General features: G+C 47.0%; 1 protein-coding gene across 2 annotated transcripts in view; it reads right to left on the bottom strand.

Moving 5' to 3' along the window:
• EIF2B5 (eukaryotic translation initiation factor 2B subunit epsilon) overlaps positions 1 to 16,491 on the bottom strand; it is a 566,918-nt gene extending 550,427 nt beyond the window's left edge. The window contains exons 1-16 of one of the 2 annotated variants that reach the window (XM_025375145.1): positions 15,335 to 16,491; positions 14,157 to 14,281; positions 13,079 to 13,264; positions 12,810 to 12,987; positions 12,639 to 12,719; positions 10,463 to 10,540; positions 9,889 to 10,201; positions 8,562 to 8,707; positions 8,195 to 8,336; positions 7,972 to 8,073; positions 7,690 to 7,797; positions 7,432 to 7,522; positions 7,011 to 7,134; positions 6,322 to 6,447; positions 5,834 to 5,944; positions 5,228 to 5,656 (exon numbers count right to left, since the gene is read on the bottom strand). In XM_025375145.1, the coding sequence (XP_025230930.1) occupies positions 5,597 to 5,656; positions 5,834 to 5,944; positions 6,322 to 6,447; positions 7,011 to 7,134; positions 7,432 to 7,522; positions 7,690 to 7,797; positions 7,972 to 8,073; positions 8,195 to 8,336; positions 8,562 to 8,707; positions 9,889 to 10,201; positions 10,463 to 10,540; positions 12,639 to 12,719; positions 12,810 to 12,987; positions 13,079 to 13,264; positions 14,157 to 14,281; positions 15,335 to 15,529 (2,166 nt within the window). In that variant the 5' untranslated portion in view covers positions 15,530 to 16,491 and the 3' untranslated portion in view covers positions 5,228 to 5,596. Of the gene's footprint in view, positions 1 to 5,227; positions 5,657 to 5,833; positions 5,945 to 6,321; positions 6,448 to 7,010; positions 7,135 to 7,431; positions 7,523 to 7,689; positions 7,798 to 7,971; positions 8,074 to 8,194; positions 8,337 to 8,561; positions 8,708 to 9,888; positions 10,202 to 10,462; positions 10,541 to 12,638; positions 12,720 to 12,809; positions 12,988 to 13,078; positions 13,265 to 14,156; positions 14,282 to 15,334 lie in introns of those variants that run through there. The other variant, XM_025375146.1, reaches the window with a different exon arrangement.
• Positions 16,492 to 19,055: the final 2,564 nt, after the last annotated feature.

The following is a 19,055-nucleotide window of genomic DNA, read 5'->3' on the forward strand; positions in this document are numbered from 1 at the left end:
TCTCAAACTCCTGACCTCAAGTGATCTGCTTGCCTCAGCCTCCCAAAGTGCTGGGATTACAGGTGTGAGCCACCACTCCCAGTCCTAATTTTGTTTATTTTATTTTATTTTTTTTTTGAGATGGAGTCTTGCACTGTCGCCCAGGCTGGAGTGCAGTAGTGTGATCTTGGCTCACTGAAAGCTCTGCCTCCCGGGTTCACGCCATTCTCCTGCTTCAGCCTCCCGAGTAACTGGGACTACAGGCACACGCCACCATGCCTGGCTAATTTTTGTATTTTTAGTAGAGATGGGGTTTCACCGTGTTAGCCAGGATGGTCTCGATCTCCTGACCTTGTGATCCTCCCGCCTTGGCCTCCCAAAGTGCTGGGATTACAGGCGTGAGCCACCGTGCCTGGCCCCTAATTTTGTATTTTTAATAGACACAGGGTTTCACCACATTGGCCAGTCTCGTCTTGAACTCCTGGGCTGAAGTTATCTGCCCGCCTCGGCCTCCCAAAGTGCTGGGATTACAGGTGTGAGTCACATCGCACCCAGCCTTTTTTTTTTTTTTTCGGCAGGGTCTTGCTCTGTCACCCTGGCTGGAGTGCAGTGGTGTGATCATAGCTCACTGCAGCCTTGAACTGGACACAAGTGATCCTCCCACCTCAGCCTCCCGAGTAGCTGGGACTACAGGCGGACACCACCACCCTTGGCTGATAATTTAAAATTGTTTATCAAGATGGGATCTTGCTATGTTGCCCAGCCGGTCTCAAATTCCTGGCATCAAGCAATCCACCTGCTGTGGCCTCCCAAAAGGCTGGGATTACAGGCATGAGCCACCATGTCCAGTGATTTTTCCTATTCTCTTTCTGCAGCCCAGTAGATGATTTTGGGCCTTATGGATTGATCCTTTACTACTTTTTTTTTTTAGATAGATAAAATATTCATGATTCAAGATTCAAGAAGTATGGAAGAATGGAAATACAGTGAAACGTTACCCTCCTATTTGATCCTCTAATCCTCCAATTCTCAAGAGAAGGAATTAGTTTGCTTATTTTTAATTTCTAAGAACTCTTTCTTCTCCAATTCTTCCTTTTTAAAGTACTTTATGGACACAATATCTTTTCTTTGAGTTTTGAGAATAGTTATTGTAGCTTTTTCCCTATGAAGTTTTCAGAAAGCTCCCTACTTTGTCATTGTTTCCTTGACAATGTTTCCTTGTCATTGTTTCTATTTATTTGTTTTGGTCTTTCATATTGGAAGGTTACTCAGATGTTTAATGGTCTTTAGCTGTCTATTCACATTTAACAGTGAGATACCAAAAAGTGGATTGGAAGCTCAGTCTATTTACAAGGGTTATTAACGAACAGGCTTCATTGTAGGGTGATCATGTGGAAGGAAAGTTGACTTTATTTGTTGTTGAAGAAACCAAAAATGTCAGTATGCATAGGCTTTTTTTTTTTTTTTTCTGCAGTTGTTTCTTTTTATACCGGAGGTTGTCAGTGTGTGCTGATGTTGAGTCTCACCGCTCATGTATTTTCACTTAGTTCTCTATTTTCGATCTAATACCTCACCTCTATCCCCACTATGCCTGCTGCTGAATGCGGAGGCTCTGATAGTTTAAGTTCCCCTGGACATTCTGAAATTTCATGGGCTTTTTCATTCATTATGCTGGGCACTCATGGACAATTGGTCTGGAAACTTGTGACCTTTGGGCTTAGGAAACCTTAAGTCTATCTGCTAACTTCCTTCCTACCATTTCTCCAGAGATGGAATCTCCCATTTTATGCAGGGGAGAAGTAGGCATAATCACTCGGCTGGATCAGATGAGGCTGGGACTTGGCGGGGCTTTTTCTTATACAGATCATCGAGTAATCTCCTTCCACCCCACCCCTAGTTCTCAGCGTCGTCCATACCCTCCTGTGAGGTGCTGAATCTTTTCTGGGTTCAGAAGGGCACATTGGCTTACTTCTTGCCACTAACTCCCTCAGCAGGTAGAACCCAACTCATTCTACTCTGTTAAGTCATTGTCGACTCTTCTGTTTTTCATCTTCCAAAATGTTGGCATCTCTCATTCATTGTCACCTCCTATTTTCCTTATCACTGGGTCACATGGCTTTATTATATGTATTTTTTGAGACAGAGTTTCACTCTTGTCACCCAGGTTGGGGTGCAATGGCACGATGTTGGCTCACTGCAACCTCTGCCTCCTGGGTTCAAGCAATTCTCCTGCCTCAGTCTCCTGAGTAGCTGGGATTACAGGCACCCGCCACCATGCCTGGTTAATTTTTTTTTTTTTTTTGAGATGAAGTCTCGCTCTTGTCCCCCACACTGGTGTGCAATGGCCTGATCTTGGCTCACTGCAATCTCTGCCTCCCAGGTTCAAGTGATTCTCCTGCCTCAGTCTCCCGAATAGCTGGGATTACAGGTGCCCGCTGCCATGCCCAGCTAATTTGTTTGTTTGTTTTTTTGAGATGAAGTCTCACTCTTGTCCCCCAGGCTGGAGTGCAGTGGTGTGATCTCGGCTCACTGCAACCTCCACCTCCCAGGTTCAAGTGATTGTCCTGCCTCAGCCTCCCGAGTAGCTGGGATTACAGGCACCTGCCACCATGCCCAGCTAATTTTTGTATTTTTAGTAGAGATGGGGTTTCAAATTGTTGGCCAGCCTGGTCTCGAACTCCTGACCTCAGGGGATCCGCCCACCTTAGCCTCCCAAAGTACTGGGATTACAGGTGCGAGTCACTGCGCCTTTTTTTTTTTTTTTGTATTTTTAATAGGGGTTTACTATGTTGGCCAGGGTGGTCTTGAACTCCTGCCCTCCGGTGATTCACCCGCCTCGGCCTCCAAAGTGCTGGGATTACAGGTGTGAACCACTGAGACCGGCCAGGTCACATGCCTTTTTAAAATAATTCCTTTACTGGTTTTCAATAGAGTTTTTGGAGGGGACATAAAAGCTAATATGTTTAATTTTCCATATTTAACTGGAAAGTTTTTGTTTTGCTTTTAATGCATCCTTCCAGCCTATTTTTTAGGCCACTCCAGCATCAAATTTCTGTAAGGCCTTCCCTAATCACCCTAACTGGAAGTAATCTCTCTTTCCGAAAAAGCTCCGTAGACTACTTCTGATTTCTGCTATACATTCAGTACAGATCAGGGATGCCTTGTAAGTTACTTGTGTCTCACTGTACTAGGTCCATGCCACAATGCCAGAATCTTCATACTAGATACTAGATCCTGTACCTGACGACACAGAAACTGAGATTTACTAGAAAAGTAAATTAAGCCAAACCCTGGCCAGCCTGTCTTTTCCTTTTCCAGTAATGCCTTCATACTTCCAAGACATCAGTCACCATGTCCTCAGTTTGTATCTTTTTTTTGAGACGGAGTTTCACTCATCGCCCAGGCTGGAGTGCAATGGTGCAATCTCGGCTCACCGCAACTGCCGCCTCCTGGGTTCAAGCGATTCTCCTGCCTCAGCCTTCTGAGTAGCTGGGATTATAGGTGCCCGCCACCATACCCGGCTAATTTTTGTATTTTTAGTAGAGATGGAGTTTCAGCATGTTGGCCAGGCTTGTCCCAAACTCCTGACCTCAGCTGATCTGCCCACCTCGGCCTCCCAAAGTGCTGGGATTACAGGCGTGAGCCACCGCGCCTGGGACAGTTTATGTCTTTCTACCCAACTAAAATGAATAAAGGCAACCATTTGATCTGTAATGTCTGGGGCAGTAGGGATGGGGGGCAGAGCATCGCTTGTTACAACAGTCACATTAGCCACAGTTTAAGTACCACTAAAGGAAATTATTATTGTTATATTTTTTTGAGGTGGAGTCTTGCTCTGTTGCCAAGGCTGGAGTGCAGTGGCGCAATCTCGGCTCACTGCAACCTCCACCTCCCGGGTTCAAGCAATTCTCCCTGCCTCAGCCTCCCGAGTAGTTGGGATTACAGGCGCCTGCCACAATGCCCAGTTAATTTTTGTATTTTTGTAGAGATGGGGTTTCACCATGTTGGTCTCGAACTCTCGACCTCAGGTGATCCACCTTCCTCGGCCTCCCAAGGTGCTGGGATTACAGGCGTGAGCCACTGGCCCTGGCCAAAATTATTGACTCACTCTATATGAAGACAAGGAACTTGAAAAGACAGAAAGGCATATCTCTTTTGGTTGAAGTTAAAGCAATACAGCAAAGTGACAAGCTCCAGGTCAAGAATCCAATATCAAACCTGGCTCTACCAGTTACTAGTTAGGGAAGCTCTGTGAGCTTCAGGCACTTTATATGAAAATGGGGATAAGACTTCATAGGGCTCATGTGAGGGTTAATGAAACAATATGTGAAAACTATTTGCCTGTCACATAGTAAACACTCTCAAGGGAAAGCACCCTTCACAGGGCCTTCCTGTGTTCTTGGGACTTCCATTACTGGCTCTGGGTTATATTTGTCTGTGGGGCCAATTTCCCCTTCACTGAAACACAATATGCTGAAGTACAGAGTTCTGGATTCTGAGGGTCAAGTCCTTAGCTTTATCCCTCAAGAGTCATGTGACCTTGAGCTGATTTATTTTTTTTTTTGAGACGGAGTCTTGCTCTGTCGCCGGGGCTGGAGTGCAGTGGCTGAATCTCAGCTCACTGCAAGCTCCGCCTCCCAGGTTTACGCCATTCTCCTGCCTCAGCCTCCCGAGTAGCTGGGACTACAGGCGCCCGCCACCTTGCCCGGCTAGTTTTTTTTTTGTATTTTTTAGTAGAGACGGGGTTTCACCGTATTAGGATGGTCTCGATCGCCTGACCTCGTGATCCGCCCGTCTCGGCCTCCCAAAGTGCTGGGATTACAGGCTTGAGCCACCGCGCCCGGCCTGATTTCCTTATTTTTAAGATGAAGAGTGGCCCACCTTCCTGACAGAACGAGTACCAGATCAACTGGAAAAGGTATGTGAGAGGAACTGACATGTCTAATGGGCTTTACTTATGGTTGGCAATATAACCCTCTGGCAGAAAAGTGTTCAAAATGGGACTCTATGGAAATGGGCTTAGGCACACCACCCCAGGATCACAAGTTGGTCCCCAGAGGATGGAAAAGAACCTCGGCCCTCTGCTACCCATGAACCATGGGAAAGGTTAATTAGCAAGGTACCACAGTACCACCTAGTGGCTGGAAACCTCTGTCCTCCCTCTCCCCCAGGTGTTAAGGAAAGGCTACCATGTGACTCTGGTCACATACTTCACTGGCTGATTAGTCAGGGATGGAGACAAACCAAATACACCGCTTTCTCTTTTAATATTAACATACACAAGCAGCAGAGAGAGCCAGCTGCTCTCTGCTGTTCCCTGAGGGAAAGCCGGAGCACAAAGCTGTTCCTCTGGCCTTCCTCCAACTGCAGGGCCTGCTTAGCTCCTCCCTAGGCAGAAGCTTTGTTCCAGCCCCACTTCCCACATCCCAATTCCACAGTCAGGATGGGAGGCACATGGTTGCTAGCAGGGGAGAGAATACTGTAGTTCCAGCCTCTGCTCCTTTCAGTCTCAGCCTGGATGGTGGTCATTCATCCCTCTGCAGCTAGTTCCTTACTTGTCCCAGCCCAGGAGCCAGGAGGGTACTCAATCACACCCACAGGGGCAGGCAGTGTGACCTCAGTCATCTTCAGATGACTCCTCTTCTGCCTCTTTTAGCCACTGGATGAACCTCTGCAGCTGTAAGGAAGCAAAGGAGAGATCAGCTGGGGGAGGTGCACATAACTCTCCTGCTCCCCTGGGCATATAAACAGCTTTTAACAACCAGAGCCCCAGAAACCAACCACCCTAGAGTCTAGGGGCCAGGACCTGGGAATGAGATAACCATCTTGACGAGAGGAGGGCAGCCTGACGCACCTGTTGATTCTTGCGCAACTGCCGGCCCTTGTCAGTTGTATCTCTTTGGCTGAACCAGCTCAGAATTGTTTCCTCAGCCAGGATCTCCAGCTGGTAGAAAGCCATCAGTACCTGCAAAAGGCCAATAAAGGGAACCTCAGGGGCCTTGGAGAATCCAGCAGGATACTCTACCAGGCCCTCAGATCCCTCTACACACTGAGTAGCCTCCTCCAAAATGGACAAGAGTGAGCTGTTCACTCTGCTCCTGGGGCAGGTCTAACTTCTGGAACTATTGCTGGGGAGAGCTTTGCACATTTCCAGACCACCTCCCAGATGGCTACCTTACTAGCCCGGCTCCAAGCTGTACTATTCTAGCAATAAGCATGATATTGGGGGAGTGGATGGTCTATACTGGATTCACATTAGCTTCTATTTTATGTTTCCCACAGTGGTCACAAACCCTCATTTGAAAGCAAGTGCAGAAGAATGGGGCTTGAGGTCATATTCACCTTGGCCATGGAAATACCAAGAGCTTCATGCTCTAGGAAGAAGTCCTCAATGGCTGCTAACGCTTCCAAGTGGTCGGCTGCACGCTTTATGTAGTTCCTAAAAACAGGGCTCCAGGCCTTGAGCAGCTATGGAAGAAAGAAGGGAGCTGCAATATATTCCTGAGCATTCACCTGTACCTGGACATCCAAGCAAATCCATATTGATGACATGGGTGGACAAGAGGGAGATGATACAGGTTCTGTGGAATTATGTCGGAGGGACTTGGGAGTTGTTGACAGGGTTTGGGAAAAACAGATTCCTTAGGGAAGGTGAAAGGGGATCAGATGCTATAGGCTGCCTACCTCAAAATACCTATTCCCACCCCAGAGGCTGATCTTGTGTTGGGTCAAATCGCTGCCATAGAGTCTGAATGTCCAGGTCCATTCCGAGTATACCTTTGGGGGCCTAGGATGGTATGAATCCTGGAGTCTCAAAGGCCAGTCAGTATTGAACTCAACCTGACCCCTCTGAACCAGCCAAAGCTGCTCTAGAGCCCAACCAGCTTCCAGAGGCAAGGAGAAAGGAACCAGAAGTCATATACCCAATATAACAGGCTAGTCTACTCCTGATTTCCTTTAAAGTCAAGTACAGCAAGGATGTGTATCTGCCTCTACCCAATCCCTTGTACTCAGCTCCGATTTTTGCTCACAGGAAGCAGCAGGGCACAGTAGCGGCTTGAGTCAAGCGGGGAATCCATCTGTTGCAGTGGGAACTCCAGGACCACGTGGCTCAGTACCTGCATCACCTCCTTTAGACTTATGTTATAGGCATACCTGTGGGGAGACTGGGGTGACACCAGGGCCTTCACTGGCCTTTCAGCAGGCTTAGAACTATGACACTGACAGACATTGAAGAGGAATTTGGATGGAATATGGAAGGGGAGGGTTTAGGAAGGAGAAAGTCCATGCTGAGGCTAGAACTTAATAGTGCTCTCCTTGCTCCAAATACTACTGGTCTTTCCATTTGAGATTTCCAAGGAATACATTCCTATTTGGAGAAGAAACGCTTATGAGAAAGCCTCTACTTAACCCGGGATCACCCCGAGGAGAACAGGGAGGGGCTGCTCTTACTTGAGAGAATTGATTTCCAGGACGAGATTGTCACAAGAAATGTTCTCCTCTTTGCCCCGCTGTAGTGTTCCTAGAACTTCATTCTGGAACACTGGAATCAAAGCAAGAGTAAGTTCATGGGCCAACATCATTCCAAAATGCCCTAAGTCATCCAGTCTTGACTTGATACCAAACCCTTTCTGAGGAACACAAGCCTCTGGCTAGTTGATCCAGGCAGAGAATAAACCGGTCCAGCGCATTTCTCCCCTGACCACTCACCTTTGATGTCATCCATCTGAGGGGAGCCTCCCCGGCTGTCCGGCTCCTCAGAATCCATACTTTGCTCGCTTTCACTTTCACTCTCTTCTTCCATGTTGATCTTGAGTCCTGAGAAGCCATAATGGGTGAAGAAAAAGAAAAAAAAAGAGCCATCGACAGAGAGCAATATACCTGCCCTGTCTACATAAATAAAGGAGTGAATAAGTAATGCGACTCTGAAGTATTCATTATCCTTCAAAATATTCCGATTCAGTAGGAGGGCAGGCATCAGGCCTAGCTCACCCCACAGATTCTGCTGCAGTTCCTCCTCCTCCTCTATGTTCATGCCTGCAGCTTTCCAGAGGTAGCCCTTGCCAGCAACTCCTACTTCTGCTGGATTGTAACCTGGAAAAGGCAATGATCTATAGAGGGCCCAGCGGAAACACTAATCCCTCCAGGAGGAAACACTGGTTCTTCTATGAGGCAGCGAGACACACAGATGCCCCACACCTGTCGAATCTCACACCTTTCATCTTCACTTTCTCCTTTTCTTGGTCAGTCTCAGAATCATCACTGAACTCCCCATCATCTTCATCTTCCTCTGCATCTGGAGGGTGCAAAGAGATTACCGAGCCCTCAGGCAGCATGATATTTGGGCCCACGACCACCTAGGGGAAAAAACCACAGAACCATTAGTGTGTGGAGGAAAAGTGCATCCTGATAATGAGAGCAACTTTTTTCTTTTTTTTTTAAACTAAGCCTAGATGGTAAATGAAACCACCGGATTTGTTCTCTCCACTCAGACAGGATTATGGGTGGAAATAATGTCCCTTCTGGCTCAATGTGACTGCCACTCAATTTGGGGCCCGTGCACAGTACACATCAGGTCTTACCTGGGAAGTGAGGACACAGCGTGGTTTCAGTGTCACTCGTTCCTTGACCTCAGCATTGTCACAAAGCAGAGACTGATGGATATGTGCTCCAGCAGCCACTCGAACACCCTGCCACAGGTAGGTCTGGTCCAGCACCACGTTATCACCTGGCTCAGGATGGGAAGGCCTCTGGGTCACTAAGGGTACCAACCGCAGAGCAGAGCCCTTCATAGAGGACAGGGCTGACTGACACCAGCACAGCTCCCACCTAACTCTCATTCCCCATCCCACAAGTCACCAGAAACACCCACTCACCCGCTAAGCCCAAGCCTGAGAAGAGAAGATACTTCACCAAGTTTACAAGTTATAGACTATATACAGCGCTTAAGAACCCGAGAACCTTCATGATTTCTGGGGACCCTCTGAACTAAAAAACCTTATTAGAATCATATCTATGTCTACAAGCAGAACCAAATAATTCCACCTCTTCTGGTACATTTTAGAATCCAAGTCTTTTTTTTCTTTTGAGACATGGTCTCACTCTGTCACCCAGGTTGGAGTGCAGTAGTATGATCATAACTCACTGCACCCTCCACCTCTGGGCTCAGGTAATCCTCCTGCCTCAGCCTCCCGGATAGCTGAGACTACAGGCACGTGCCATCACGCCTGGCTAATTTTTGTATCATTTGCAGAGAAGGGGTGTCACCATGTTGCCCAGGCTGGTCTTCAACTCCTGGGCTCAAGCGATCTTCCCACCATGGCTGGGATTATAAGCATGAGCCACCACACTCAGCCCCTAGAATCTGAGCCTTACTGTTGTTCTTGGAAAGGGGAAGTACTATTAGAAGCATCACATTACTGCAACCAAAATGAGTTACCAAGAGGCCAACCAGGCAGTTATGGTAGACTAAAAAGAACACTGGACTTACAATCAGAAAACCCAGATTCAGGTCCCACCATTATTGCCAATGACCTTGGGCAAGAAAATCTTGTTGAGCCTGTTTATTTGTAAATTATGAGGATTAATGAAACAATGTATATAAAAGCCCTTTGTAAACTGTAATGTGCTAAATAGATGTTGTTACTGCATGTTAATTATCTGCTTGCTCCTGAATGTGACTATAGGGTACCCTGGAATGTGAAGAGTCATCCAATGAGAGGCTCACAGGCCACAAATTAAGGTATCACTGTTTTCAAATCCCTGTTTCCTCCTTTCCTGAGGTAGCCACTCTAGTTCCTTATTCCTAGGGACTGTCCCTTGTGTAGCCATCCCTTGTGTTTCTGGAGACATGCACCTCCCAGGTTTCTGTTCCTAGGATGGTTGGCTTGATTCCCCACCTGTGCTCACCAATGCGGCAGCCAGGGCCAATGACACTGTTGGTGATAAAGCAATTGCTGCCAATGACAGTGCCAGAGCCTAGGAGCACATTTTCCTCTAGGATGCTGCCATGGCCCAGGCTGACCTCAGGCCCTCGGTAGATATTGTGCCGGGAATGAGTGCAGCTCTGGGTGGTGCTGTCAGTGAAGTTCGCCTCTGGGGTGAGAGGGTAGACCCATCGGCGGATGACGTCAGCACAGACAGCTGAGTACATGTGTAGGTTGGAGACACGGGCACCATATTCCTTAGCTGTTACGTGCATGTGGATCTGGTTCCCTAGAATCTGAATGAGAAGGAAAGGGAGGTCACCTAAGCAAGAAAGACAGGAAGAATGCCCCAAAGTACAAATTTTCTAATCCTTGTAAGCTCCCCTCTGCCTCTCACTGCCACAAAGACTCTTCTTTGTGTACTGTTCCTCCTGCCCCCGGCTTTTCCTCCCTCCTAAGCCTCAATAAAACACAAAAAGGGATCAAAAGTTACCAGCATGAGATACAATCATAGACTTCTCCTCTCTCCTAAAGAGGCATTGGAAGACTTTTCTCACCTCCTCATTCACTAAGAGACCTCGCACAAAGTCATCTCGAGTTTGGTAGTCAAAGTTGTCTGTAAAGAGTTGCGCCACCTGTAGAAGGGAAGCGGAGTGGGCTAGAATTAAGTACTATTCTTTTTTTTTTTTTTTTTTTTTTTTGGAGACGAGTCTAGCTCTGTTGCCCAGGCTGAAGTGCAGCTGCATGATGTCGGCTCACTGCAACCTCTGCTTCCTGGGTTCAAGTGATTCTTGTGCCTCAACCTCCCAAGTAGCTGGGATTACAAGTGCCCATCACCACGCCCAGCTAATTTTTGTATTTTTTTTTTTTTTTTTTTAGTAGAGATGGGGTTTCACTGTGTTGGTCAAGCTGGTCTCGAACTCCTGACCTCATGATCCACTCACCTTGGCCACCGTGCTCGGCCAGGATTAAGTACTATTCTCTAGCAGCACAGATAAACCCCCAGAGACCTAGCAAACCCTATGACAGCTGGACATGGACCAGAATTCCAAAGAGACTCCCAGTGGGATACTGGAGACAAGATATTTGCTTTACAACAGATTCTAAAAAAGAAAAAAAACCTGGCTGCAGTGGCTCATGCCTGTAATCCCAGCACTTTGGGAGGCTGAGGCAGGCAGATCACCTGAGGTCGGGAGTTCGAGACCAGCCTGACCAACATGGTAAAACCTTATCTCTACTAAAAATACAAAAATTAGGCCGGGCGCGGTGGCTCAAACCTGTAATCCCAGCACTTTGGGAGGCCAAGATGGGCAGATCACGAGGTCAGGAGATCGAGACCATCCTGACTAACACAGTGAAACCCCGTCTCTACTAAAAAATACAAAAAACTAGCTGGGTGAGGTGGCAGGCGCCTGTAGTCCCAGCTACTCGGGAGGCTGAGGCAGGAGAATGGCGTAAACCCGGGAGGCGGAGCTTGCAGTGAGCTGAGATCCGGCCACTGCACTCCAGCCTGGGCGACAGAGTGAGACTCCGTCTCAAAAAACAAAACAAAACAAAACAAAACAAAAAAAAAACAAAACAAAAATTAGCTGGGCGTAGTGGCACATGCCTGTAATCCTAGCTACTTGGGAGGCTGAGGCAGGAGAATTGCTTGAATCTAGGAGGCAGAGGTTGCGATGAGCTGAGATCGCACCATTGCATCCAGCCTGGAGAAAAAAAGCGAAACCCTGTCTCAAAAAAAAAAAAAAAAAAAAAAAAGTCTGGGTGCAGTGGCTCACGCCTGTAATTGCAGCACTTTGGGAGACCAAGGCGGGAGGATCACCTGAGGTCAGGAGTTAGAGACCAGCCTGGCCAATATGGTGAAACCCCATCTCTACTAAGAAATACAAAAAATAGCCGGGTATGGTGGCGCATACCAGTAGTCCCAGCTACTTGAAAGGGTGAGGCAGGAGAATCACTAGAACCCGGGAGGCGGAGGCTGCAGTGAGCTGAGATTTTGCCAGTGCACTCCAGCCTAGGCGACAGAGTGAGACTCCGTCTCAAAACAACAACAACAAAAACCATAGTGGCTCATGCCTGTAATTCCAGCATTTTGGAAAGTCGAGGTGGTCAGATTGCTTGAGCTCAGGAGTTCATGACCAGGCTGGACAGGGCAAAACCCAGTCTCTACAAAAAAATACAAAAATCAGTGGTAGTGCATGCCTGTGGTTCCAGCTACTCAGGAGGCTGAGGCAGGAGGTTCACCCGAACCCAGCAGGTTGAGGCTGCAGTGAGCCATCATAGTGCCACTATGCTCCAGCCTGGGCCACAGAGTGAGACCCTGTCTCAAAACATATATAAATAAAAATGAAAATAAGGCCAGGTGTGGTGGCTCATGCCTGTGATCCCAGCACTTTGGGAGGCCAAGACCAGCCTGGACAAAATGGTGAAACCCCATCTCTATTAAAAATATAAAATTAGCCAGGCATGGTAGTGTGTGCCTGTAATCCCAGCTACTCAAGAGGCTGAGGCAGGAGAATCACTTCAACCTAGGAGGCAGAGTTTGCAGTGAGCTGGGATCACACCACTGCACTCCAGCCTGGGCAACAGAATGAGACTCTGTCTCAAAAAATAAAAATAAAAATAATGAAAATAAAGAGGGAGAAGAAATATACCCTGGCCTTCTAAGGGTGAAATAACAGACATACAGAGTTCTACTCTTTGGGTGTGTAGCCCCAGCCCTAAAGAGCTCACCTGAGGAGAACAGATGCTGATATGACAATCCAGTAAATCATATCGAACCTCCACTCCATCACTACTGCCCTGAAACAGGCTCTGTCGGGAGAAGTTACAAGGACTTTAATTCGTTTCTCCCACTGAAGCCTGTCACTTCCCCACTTCTAAGGACCCCAGATATCCACACACCAGAGGAAACGAAAAACGCCGGAGACCCTGGGTCTTCTGAAAATGGAGAACCCTGTTTGTGGCATTATCCACAGCCACTACCACATTTTCTTCGTGGCAACGAGTTGGGTGGCTGGGGGATGACTCCTTGAAGATCATCGTCATCACCGAAACATTTTTTTCTAGCTTCCGTCTCAACCTATAAAGGACAGGAGGGAGAGAACTGCAAAAAGCAGTCTCAGGGCTCTGCTGGTCTTTAACCCTTGTTCCTGTCATTTTCCCATCCTGACCTGTGTTCCTCAAGGGCTCTGGTGATATTGATGTTTGAGATGACATCCCCATACACCAGAAGGAAGTCAGAGCGCACCAAGGCCTTGGCATCAACATCACGGAGGACATCTCCCAGTGATCGATAGAGCTCTGATGTAATTATTCGAACCACATTGAGAGATGTAGGGCGGCACCACTTGGACTTCCTAAAGGAAGGGAGGGTGAGGGGAATGAATATATCAAGCATAAATATCATTTGAGCCTTCCCCATTTTTCACCCCCATTCAGCATTCACAGTCCTTCTCAATGGCTTTTTTGGGTTCTTGCCAGCGTCTTCAACTTCAAAGAGAATCATGAACTACAATGAATGCTTTCAGCATCCTGTGTCACCAGTCTTGTTTTATGGGTTAGGAAACATGGTTATTTTCCCCTCCATACCTTGACCCCTTGTCCCTAAACATCAATTTGAACTCAAAATCCTGCTGAAGCCTAGGGTACACAAAGTACCCTGGGAACACACTTCATGTCAGCTTTCCCCTTCTGCAATCCATATAACATTTAGCAACTGTCTGATGGAGACCATGCTAATATCCTAGTCTTTATTTCCTGGACTTCCATAAGTGATGCGATTCCCTAGTTTTCAAGATTTCAAAAAACATGTAAGTGCTCACTACATGCTTGGGACTGAGTTAGGCAGTGGGAATACAAAGATGACAAGGAACTCATTTATATCCTTGAAGGTGAGAACAAACAAGATTTAGAAACTCAGTGGGAAAACAAAGATGTTATCGTTGTAACTTCCATACTGAAGCCATTACATAAAAGCAAAGTCCACTGGGACCAAACTTTATAATGAGATTCAGAGAAAACCCGAGTTTATTCTTTAATCTTTGTCACAGAAAACCCAAGACAGACAGATACAAAGTTTCAGCTGCTCACCTCCTGATAAGTGTAAAAAATACCCTTAGAACTTACAATGACCTCTAAGTAGACACATTTTTCCCTTCTCACATTTCCCCTTAGTTACATTCATCCTGAAGAAACTAGAAAAAGATGGCGAAACATGGAAAGAAAAGAAGAAAAGTTGCAGGGCCTTACAGTAAATGTTCTTTGATTTGAGCAGCTTTCCAGCAACAAAAGACAAATGTTTCCTGTACACCTGTGGCAGTCAGGAATTCCAGAGTATAGTCAATTAATGCCACATTGGCCAGGGGCAAGAGGACCTGAAGGATAGAAGATGAAAAAAAATTGAGGTCTCGAATCCCTTTGGATACCCCACTGCAACAATTTTCACTCCTCTATTAATATTTCCAAATGGTGTAATTTTGCTGTATCTTTGCAATTCAAAGGTAAACAGGTTCCTGCCTTTGATGTTCACGTCATGCTCTAAGCCTGAGTCTGAAACGTTGCAATTTGGGGATGGTAAGTACAGAATCTGTGTGCCTTGTATCAGACACAGAGCTGTGACAGAATGGCAGTTCACCGCTGGCAAAGGATAAGACTGGAAATCAATCATATTTCCATAAATTTAAGCATTGCTAAGGCCTTCTTCCCCATAAGATTTCCTTCCTTGATCCCTTTCTAAGTGTCAGAGGTTAGCTATCTCCCGTCACTTTTCAAAAATGAACAGCCATTAGGCTTTTTCGAAAGAATTAGAGAGGATTTTCTTAAATCCCATGCAGTTCCCTCTCTCTGAACTGAGGGCTGCTGAATGACCCAGCTGAGTTCAATACTCCATTGTCTAGACAACTCGGGAGCTGATGGCAATCAACCACTAAACCCATTTTGTCCTTTCGACAGATAGCACCGGGTATCATTAGAACCTGGAGGGGAAAAAAAAAGTACACTGACCGAGATCTAGCCTCTTCTTTTTAAGGCATATTACCGCCCTTTCAGAGGCAAAAGGTCGTTTCTTTTCACCTAAGCATCCGTCATCTGCAAGGTTAAAAGCGGCGCAGCCTCTTCTAGGGGCACTGAATCCCCGCGTGAAGAATTCTCTCAAGCGCTGTTTCTACATTTAGCTCTCTTCATTCCTTTCAAACCCGAGGCGTACAGCATTACGAATGCCCAAATCTGCCGGCCACTAACTTGGTCAGCAGTCATCAGGGTTTAAGACAGTACCTCTGCCTCCTTCCTAACCACGTAAATTCGGTTTTAGGATAACAGTATTTACACAAGTCCTTCAAAGGCTTGCCGTAGTAGTTAGCCGAAAGGAGAACTTGCTCCAGCCCTGCCACACTTCCTGCCCTCTGGCTGCTCGCGTGCGCTGCGCTCACCCGAGGCTGGTCCTTGGAGATGGGGAAGAAGCGGCGATCGAAGCTATCGGCCACCAGAACTGCTTGTAGGGGCGGCGGCGGTTCCTCCTCCGCCCCTCTGGCTCCCCCGCCACCGCTGCCTCCCGGCCCCGCGCCGCTGCGCTTGTTGGCCCGACTAACCACCACACCAGGCGGCGCCACTACAGGGGCCGCCATCTTCTTCTCTCACGGCCACCACTTCCGCAAGGAAGCTGACACCGCACGCAATAAGGGACAAAAAGGATCCAGCACTTGAAATGCAATGAACTAATTAACGAAGGGAAGGAGGAGACGAGGAGGGAGCAGTGCGCATGCGTCTTCTGCGGGCGCCCACAGAGTTCTGAGGTTGATCCCGGAGGCGCGAGGAGTGGGGACGGGTCGCGGTTGTCCCGGCCCCTGGAGGCGCAGGGTAGGGGTGGGGTCCCATAGACGTCAGACTCGGTCTGCAAGTATCGTCGGCCTTCATTTGTCTGTGAACAAGTCGAGATTCTTGCAGCGTGATAGGATTTGTGGTCGCCACGAAGGGGCCAGCTCCATCCGGAACCTGTAATCGTCCAGCAGTTTCCCCGCCCCGCGCATGTGAAATATGTAGCCCTCCGTATTCATTCTAGAAACTTCTGGGAACCCAGCGCCTTGGGGAGATGGAACCAAGCCAGATGTCCCCCCGCTGCGAGGAACTCAGAACCTGCATAGAGAAGGTGGCATATAGTAGGGAGACTAGTAATTCCATTGAGCGCTGATTTTGGGCTAGGCACGATACAAGCATTATCTCATTTAATTCGTCACATATCTCCGCAAAACATCTTATTCATTCGTTCAGCAAACATTTCTTGAACTCTCAGAAGGATGAAGGAAGTTTACCCATCTAGTAAGTGGAAGAACTGGTATTGGAACCCGGTCTGTCAGACTGCAGAGTTCCACAATCTTGCTGCCAAGTTATGTGGGGATAACAATGACTATTTAATGTCATCTATTCATTCTTCCAGCCTATCATCCTCCTCTGTCTTAAGCAGAGTGGAGACAGGGGTGGATCCAGGCACACCAGTAAGTTGTACTGGCATTTAAGCAGTAAGCTTTCTGGGCAGAGGAAAGTGCGGGCGTAAAGGTCCAAGGCTTGAAAAGGCGCAGCAGCACCTTTCTCTCTTCGGGGAAAGATGCGGGGGCTGCGGGGAATAAACCAACCCTGCAGAGGGGCGGGGCCGTGGGAAAGCGGTGGAACAAGGCAGGAAGCCTGGGCGTCATTTGGGAGGCAAGAAGCTTTTCTGTAAAGCATCGCGCCCTTTCTGCACGGGACCTGTCCAGGTTCCACGCCACAGGCTTCTGCAGTTCCTGCAAACTTCCCATCCCGCCCCGCGTTGCACGTCGGGACTTGGAGTTTGCGATGCTGAGCGTTGTTTCCACGTGGCGATTCCGACTTGACCCGTCGTGTCCCGGCGCTCGCCTGGTGGAACCGAGGAGTCTGTCATTTCTTCCCTGGTTAGGGTGCTGAACGAAAACCGTTTGATTTATCCTGGAAAAGGAAAGGCTGAAGGCAATTAAGTAAAAGTTTTCAATTAAATGAATGCACGTTGTAGAAAAGGAATGTTCAACTGTCTTACAAATCCAGAGGTAGAAATGGGGGTCGGGGGGAGGAATTAAATAGGACACACACACACTCTTGGGGGGCAGGGTATGGAAAGTAGGTCCGATTGCAGCATTTATTTTAAATGATTCCCGCAACCTTGGGAAGTTGGGAAGTGGTGAATCCGCTGCCGAAAAGCATTTGTGCTTATGGTAAATCCAGGTCTTAAAATTCTGTAGACTGGTAGCTATATGGATATGATTTTAATAGATGAGTTTCAGGAAGACTCTCTCAAACTTTTTTTTTTTTTAAACTTACTTGAAATATATTGGAAACCACATACACATAATCTCTCACACACACACTACATAAAGAAGTAAAATTTCCTTTCCCCACTTCTTTCATCCTATCCAATCTGTAGAGTCATAACCATTCTTAATAATTTGATGGGTATTCGTTTCATTTCGTCCCTAAATTTGTATATCTCGAACTAGAGCTAGAGTGTATGCCTACACACACACACCCATACATATGTATTCAAATATAATATATGTATATCCACATGTATTCAAACACAGAATTATGTTTAGATAATTATGGTTATATGCTGGTATGCTAGAGCCAGACTGCCTGGCTTCCTTTCCAGACCCTAGATGGGTAACTTTGGGCAACTCAGCCTCTCTATGCCTGGACTTCATCTTTGAAACAGGATAATAATAATACTTATCCCATACGGTTCTTGTGAGAATTAAATGAAATAATATATGAAAAGCCCTTAGAACAGGCATTGACACATTGTGAAGGTAACGTAGCTATTTTGATAGTTATGCATTTTGTCTGCAACTTGATTTTTATTTAACATATGAGGGAATGTAGACAAACGTAGCAATTTTCAATGATTCCATTAAATTCCATAGCATGAATATACCATTGTTTATCCAACCATTTCTCTCTTGAGAAATATTGCAGATTTTTTTTGCAGTTTCTACGATTACACATAATGCCGCAATAAACGTATTTCTACATATAGTCTTTATACATTTGCATTTATTTCTTAGACTTTATTATTGAATTAGAGTAACTGGTTCAAATTGGATGTAATTCCCATGGCAGAGGGTACATTGTTGAACTCACTGGCAAGTCTGATGAGGCACTGGTGGAACTCATAGAGATATTGCTTAATTGCTCTCCCTGGACAATATGTGATTTTGCACTTAAACCAGCAATGTATGAGAGTGCCTGTTTCCCCATAGCCTCACCAACAGAGTATTTTGTCAATAGTTTGGACTTTCTACCAATCTATAAAGGAAAATAAGTGTATTTTTAATTTGCATTTATCTATTTCAGTGAGGTTGAACATTTTTTTCATATATTTGGTCAACTGCCAGTTCTGGTTCTTTTTCTTTTCTTTTTTTTTTTTTTTTTTTTTTTTTTTTGAGACGGAGTCTCGCTCTGTCGCCCAGGCTGGAGTGCAGTGGCCGGATCTCAGCTCACTGCAAGCTCCGCCTCCCGGGTTCACGCCATTCTCCTGCCTCAGCCTCCAGAGTAGCTGGGACTACAGGCGCCCGCCACCTCGCCCGGCTAGTTTTTTGTATTTTTTAGTAGAGACGGGGTTTCACCGGGTTAGCCAGGATGGTCTCGATCTCCTGACCTTGTGATCCGCCCGTCTCGGCCTCCCAAAGTGCTGGGATTACAGGCTTGAGCCACCGCGCCCGGCCTTTTTTTTTTTTTTTTTTGAGACAGAGTCTCACTCTGTCACCCAGGCTGGAGTGCAATGGCGCGATCTTGGCTCACTGCAACCTCCGCCTCTGAGGTTCAAGTGATTTTCCTACCCAGGCCCCCTTGAGTAGCTGGGATTACAGGCTCACGCCAGCATACCTGGCTAATTTTTGTATTTTTAATAAAGATGGAGTTTCGCCATGTTGGCCAGGCTGGTCTCAAACTCCTGACTTCAGGTGATCCACCTGCCTCGGCCTCTCAAAGTGCTGGGATTACAGACGTGAGGTACCACACCCAGCCTCTTTTTCTTTTCTTTTCTTTCTTTCTTTTTGCTTGGAAACAGGGTTGTGCTCTGTTGCCCAGGCTGGAATACAGTGGCACAATCATAGTTCACTGCAGCCTCAAACTCCTGGGTTCAAGCAG

The sequence above is a fragment of the Theropithecus gelada genome, chromosome 2 (genome assembly GCF_003255815.1).
Source record: "Theropithecus gelada isolate Dixy chromosome 2, Tgel_1.0, whole genome shotgun sequence".
Lineage (NCBI taxonomy): Eukaryota > Metazoa > Chordata > Mammalia > Primates > Cercopithecidae > Theropithecus > Theropithecus gelada.